At 41.2% G+C, this 6,000-nt stretch overlaps 1 protein-coding gene across 1 annotated transcript in view; it reads right to left on the bottom strand.

Moving 5' to 3' along the window:
* Positions 1–4,440: 4,440 nt before the first annotated feature.
* R3HDM1 (R3H domain containing 1) overlaps positions 4,441–6,000 on the bottom strand; it is a 168,817-nt gene continuing 167,257 nt past the window's right edge. Inside the window, exon 26 of the mRNA XM_015596445.2 lies at positions 4,441–5,791. Coding sequence (XP_015451931.1) covers positions 5,430–5,791 — 362 coding nt within the window. The 3' untranslated portion in view covers positions 4,441–5,429. The remainder of the gene's footprint in view (positions 5,792–6,000) is intronic.

Genomic DNA, 6,000 nt, shown 5'->3' with positions numbered 1-6,000 from the left:
AAACATTTGCTATTTTAATAGAAAGCCATCGAGGAATTTTTGGCAGAGGAATTGTTACCTTTTGGGGGTGATTTAAACTCCAGTGTTGCCCCAGTGGCATGGCAGGGGTGGGGGGAGGTAACAACGCAGAAGTGCAATTAACATTTTTCCTCAGTTCTTCCCTGCCGTTGAGGCAAAAATTTATAGGTCAGCGAGATTTAGGCAAAGTAAGACTTATTAAAAGTATATTTTAGAAGGAGATAGGCCATGCTGAGGAAGGCGGTAGCCCTGTGGAATTTGGGAGGTGAAAAGATAAAAGATAGATAGAGTACAGAGTACGGTCCAAGGGAGGAGCAGATTCTCAGCGAAAAGGGCTGCAACAACACAGAAGTGAGGAGGGCCATATTATATTAGGGGCGTGATGGGTGGTTCCAAAGGCATTCCTAGGTGACTGGCACGTGAGGTCATTTTGATTGACACCTGGCTGCTATATAACTCTCTGCCTAGCGTGCATGTGCTTACCCAGAATTCACTGTTATAATTAGATTCATGAACTTCATGCATAAACATGGATTATAATGATGGTATAATGAGGCTGAGGTTATGGGTTAGGGTAGTATCTTCTGTGCAAGCATCTGTGGCCTGATTAAACCATGTATAGAATTATGGCCCCACAGTCCTTTGTCTCTGGGGACACAACGGGGTGTTTCTTTGGGCAGTCTCTAGGCTGGGCCCCTATTCCTTTGTTCTGTCACTCAGATCTGACTACCTAACAGAATGACGTGAGCTGATTCTTTTAGGTCATTCTGGATCTGTGTAGATAGGAGAACAAGAGTGGAAGCTGGGAGACTGGTTAGAAAGGCCAGTTCAGTACAAGCACAGGATGATGATGGCTTGGTCTATGGGGGTGGTAGTGGAGATAAAGAGAATCCTCGCTATCCTGAGAGAAACTTCAGGATTTGGTTTGGAGGCAGAGTCAATGGGACATTTTGGCATAGGAAAATGTGTATTTCTTTGTTCTTGTGGTAACTTGTTACTAAAGGTGACTGCGACCTTATCTTCAATCCTACATGCCTTTTTGCCACTTCTCTCACCAAGAGGTGGGGTTTATTTCCTCTGCCGTGGGCAGGCCCCATTTTTTTTTTTTTTTTAAACCAATAGAATGCAACAAAAATGACATTCTGGGACTCTAAGACCAGATTTTAAGAGGCCTTTACTTATTCAGCCATAAAGAAAAGAAACCCTGCCATTTGCAACAACATGAATGAACCTTGAGGGCATTATGCTAAGTCAAGTCAGTCAGAGAAGACAAATACTGTATGATCTCACTAATGTGGAATCTAAAAAAAAAATTCCAAATTTACAGAAACAGAGAGTAGATTGTTGGTTGTCAGGGGCAGGGGTTGGGGAGAATGGCGAAGAGGGTTAAAGAGTACAGACTTCCAGTTTTAAGATGAGTAAGTTCTGGGGATCCAATGTACAACATAGTGACTAGAAGTACAGGCTATGCTGTTGGAAAGAGAAGCTACATGGACAGAGCTGCCTTGGAGGGTGAGATAACCTTGAGAAGGTGTCTGCATAGAGAATTGAGGCATCGTAGCAGAGAGTTGGCCCCTGGACCCCAGATATATGAGGTCCCAGGCATGAGACTGAGGCCTTTTTGGAATTTCCAGCCCAGCCCCAGCTGAGGGCAGCTGATATCAGTTGGAGAAGAGCCAATCCATCCTCCTTGAGCCCTGCCCAAGCTCCTGACCCACAAGATTGTTGCCATAACCCACTAAATTTTGGGTGGGTTGTTAAACAGCAAGACTGAGCTGTTTTTTCCTTAGGGGAAGGGGAATTATGTAGCTAATGATTTATCTATTTCAATGCTTCTCTCTCTCCCTACAAAGAACTAAGTTTTATCATTTTCTGATTTTATCTGTTTTATTGGTTTTCAGTTCCTACTACCTTTTCATTATACTCCTCTAATATTCTTATGCTGGTGAAATCAAACCAAAATGAATCCAAGTGCAGACAGTAAAGGGAAAAATAACTAACATGCAATCTGCGGCCTGAGCATATGTGGGCTTGGGTGTAGATTAAAGCGCAGCCACATCTACCTGTTTCTCAGGCTGGTGAAGGTCTGTGGGCTGAATGGGTGCATGTGAACCTTTGGTTCGTTTTTAGCATTGGTGCATAAAGACTTCTAGAATTCCAAGCAACATGGGGCCAGCTTTGAATCATGCCATCATGTATAGAGCACTTTCATGCTAGTGTCATACTGGGCACCAGAAGATGGAATCTGTCTTAGCAGACTATACATGGCATAGCTCACTCTGTGTTGGGCAGGCAGTAGACTGGGACTAGGGCATCTGGCCACCTCTACAAAGGGCCTGCGGCTAGCTTCTGCTAAAGTCTTGCATTGTTCCTGTTGCTGACCTGTGAAGAACCCAACTCTTCACCAGCTTCCTTAGGTTGCTGCAGTTGTGCTGACTTGACTCTCCAAGCCACTCTGGCATCGTGGGTTCTACTGAGGTTTGTTTTGCATACTATTCACAGGCCACAGGTTACTCCCTGGTGGGGTCAGAAAAACAAATTTTTAGCTGGGGGTAGTGATGCTCAGATCATTACTGTGTTTTAAGATCAGATAAGCTAGTTATTTTTAATTACTGCTGGCATCATGGCAAACACACTTTGTGCTCTAGATTTACAAACATACTCAATATATCCATGTTTTTTCATGGACCAAGGGTTTAAAACCCTAAGCTATATTCTCTGCTTTATAATATATAAAATAGCAGAAGTGGACAGAAGGTCATTAAGGGACCTATGTCATTCCCAAAGAAGGGGCTGCTGGAGCTGCTAATACTGGTATAGGTAAGAAAAGTCCATTTTATTTGTAAAAGGACTATCTGCCCCTAAATGTGGTCTATGTTCTGGGAATAACCACAGCTAGGGCTGTGGGACATTTGAAGCTGTCCTTAAGAAGATTTAAAGTCTGGCTCAAATCACATCTTAAATGCCTCCTGTGTGTGCTTCCTCCTCTTTTCCATAGGTGAAATCAGATTCTAGAACAACAACAACAAAAAAACAAGAAGGTAGTCTAGGGGATGCATGCATATTTTTGTAATATTTTTTTTTCTTGGAAATTTCATAACTATTCTCATGCGATTGTTAGTGAATAGGGGGATAGTGGTGGTGGTGGCTAAGCAATAGCCTGACTTAGCAATAGCTGACTTAGCAATAACCTCGCTCTGATTTCCTCCTACCCATTTCCTTTGGGTGGTCTTCAGCTCCTACAGGGTAAACCCAGGGTCTAAAGCAAAAATTTAGGTTTTAATGTACAGCATGGTAACTATAGTTAATATACTGTATTGTATATTTGAAAATTGCTAAAAGGACCTTAAAAGCAAGAAAAAGAATTTTGTAACTATGTAAGGTAAAAAATGTAAACTAGACTTATTGTGATCATTTTGCAATATATACAAATATTGAATCATTATGTTGTACACCTGAGGCAAATAAAATGTATGTCAATTATGCCTCAATTAAAAAAACAGTTAGGTTTATTAGGATTCCTTCTGCAAGAGTTAAAGAAAATATTCAGAGAATTGAAATAAACCATAGGGTTGTGGGGGGTTTTTTGGACTCTACCTCCGTGTATAATTGAATAACAATTCTTGCTGCAATGCTGGCTCTAATTACATTATGTTCCCCATCTCTGAGTCTCTATGGTCAAAAATAAAAAAAACTGAACAGGCCTTGGGAATGATTTTCAGGCCTCACTCTTACCTTTTCCTGTGTATGGCTCCTTAATCTGACATGGTTCAAAGGCAGGTTCAACTTCTGCTCCCAGAGTAATATTCATAATTGGGAGGCACCGGCTTTTGGGGAGGCCTAGGATTCCCAGGGAACAAGTGGGACTTTGCAAATACCCTGGAGTGAGTGAGCATCTGTGCCAGAGTCTGATAATACCCATCACTCTTGAGCAATTAAGTAAACCTCTGGGCTGGGCTGGAAGCAAGCCAGGCTCTAGGCAAGTTGCAGATGGCAGACCCCTCCTCTCCACGCCCCCCGCCCCCAAACACATACCTTTTGGGTTTCCCAACACTTTGCTTGGCTAACAAATGGAAAGCTTTCTATAAAACATTTGAGCTAAACTGGACTTGGGTGCTCAATGTATTGGCTAAAAACACAAATTCTTTACCTAACCAATGTTCTATTTTTAGTTACATACTATGTTCATACTCAAAACTGTCTATAATTGATCGATATTAACTTTGAGAGAACAAAATGACACAAACCACACTGACGGGATTCACTCAGAGAAAGTGCTGCTTTGTAAAACATTTCTACAATGAGAGATTTACTGTCTTTCATCTTGTTTAAGTCTGAAATTGAAATCTTCAAGACAGGTTAAGTCTTTGATATTGACAATCATTTAAAAAGGTAATTTTAATTTACAAAAGACAAAGTGGGTCTATATTTGTAAACATTTATTCTCTTGAACTGAAAAAGGCTTGCATCAGCACACATTGTACAGCCTTGCAAATTACACAGAAATTGAAAAAAAGGTTCCTTGTTCATAAGTGCAATGAATCTTTGATGTCCAGTGATCCGCTGCAAACAATGAAAACAAATTTTAAACCACTTAAGAAGTTTCCAGCACTCATCAAATGTATTTCCTTAGGTGACAAAAAATCCACAAGGAGGGGAGGGGAATGCAAATAAGTGGCATTTAGTTATTGGAGGGACACTTAAAAAAATGTGGAAGTATTTTCCTGCCTAGAATGATTCCTATTCCCCTTTGAGTCTAAGTGGTTTAAGAGGCATTAAGAACATAATTTACTTTACACTTAATGTCCATACTACCTAAATGAATAAGGAAAGGACCCTATGAGGGAATTCTGTATTTTCTGGAAATTGTTTCTATGTTTAGAGATACAGGGGAAGAGTAATCTATTTGTGGGCTCTCCTTAGTCACTCCCTTCAGCCCCTCAAAAAGATAGCACATGGTTTTGACTTGGTTATTCTACTCCTGCATTCTTTTTCCCCCAAATTCTATGTTGGGTCACACTGTGCTGGCTGCAAAAAAGGAATACAGGTTGCAACTGGTTGTAATCATTTTGAAGAATAATTTGCTGTACAATAGAGCTTTGGATCTGATACAAGAATTCAGAAATATAAAACAAAATAACTATAAAAGTTAGGAGGCATTTGAACAGCATTTCCTCAGAAAAAGCTGCTAACTCTGTATCATTCTGATGTAAATTCTTACAGTCATTTGGGGTGAAGTGTGTATTTTTCCCCGTCTTTGCTGAACACTGGCCTGTCTTCAAAAGCAGTAACGCCATGACCACACATTCTAGGAGTCTCTATCATGTTAACAGAAGCTCCAAATACCAAGCCAATTAAAGATGGGAGAGGACAGGGGGAATCATAAAGGCCAAGGGTCCCAGGTGGCTCTGTTACTGAGAACTTGCCCTTTCCAAAATGTGAAAGTCATAGTGCTTCTTGCTTGTTCTCAGTTTAAACTTGTTAACTGAGTTAATTTGTTTCTTCAATGCATTCTGCGCAGCTGAAATGGAAGGGAATGTAGCTAAGACGGTGTATGTGGAGGCCAAGTCACTGGGTTTAGAGCGTTCAGAATTGACAGTGTTGTCCCCACTGCCACAGCAGAGGGGGTGACGACGCAACTGGGGCTGGGACTGGGGGTCGCGCAGCCACCGGATCTTGGCGCCAATTTTAAAGAGTTCCCCAAAAAGCTTCTCGGCTTCCATGCGAGTTATTCCATCTGGTAGTTCGGTAATTTCCAAGACCTTCCCAACAACTAGAATGGAAAAGGTGTAGAATTAATAATCCCTGTTACCAAAGAGGTAGGCAAAAAGTCCTGGAGACCTAAATGACATAGAAAATGACAAGGTATTCGAAAAACACTCAGATACACAAAACTGTAATTGTTATGGCCGTCTTTTAAATTATTCCTACTTTCCCCTTAGGCAAGAGATGTGTAGCTAATGATGCAAAACTACCCGACTT

This window comes from Pteropus alecto, unplaced genomic scaffold, assembly GCF_000325575.1.
Source record: "Pteropus alecto unplaced genomic scaffold, ASM32557v1 scaffold3, whole genome shotgun sequence".
In the NCBI taxonomy this organism is placed as follows: domain Eukaryota; kingdom Metazoa; phylum Chordata; class Mammalia; order Chiroptera; family Pteropodidae; genus Pteropus; species Pteropus alecto.
Note: the sequence above shows the minus strand (reverse complement) of the source record. Positions and strands in the feature narration are given on the sequence as shown.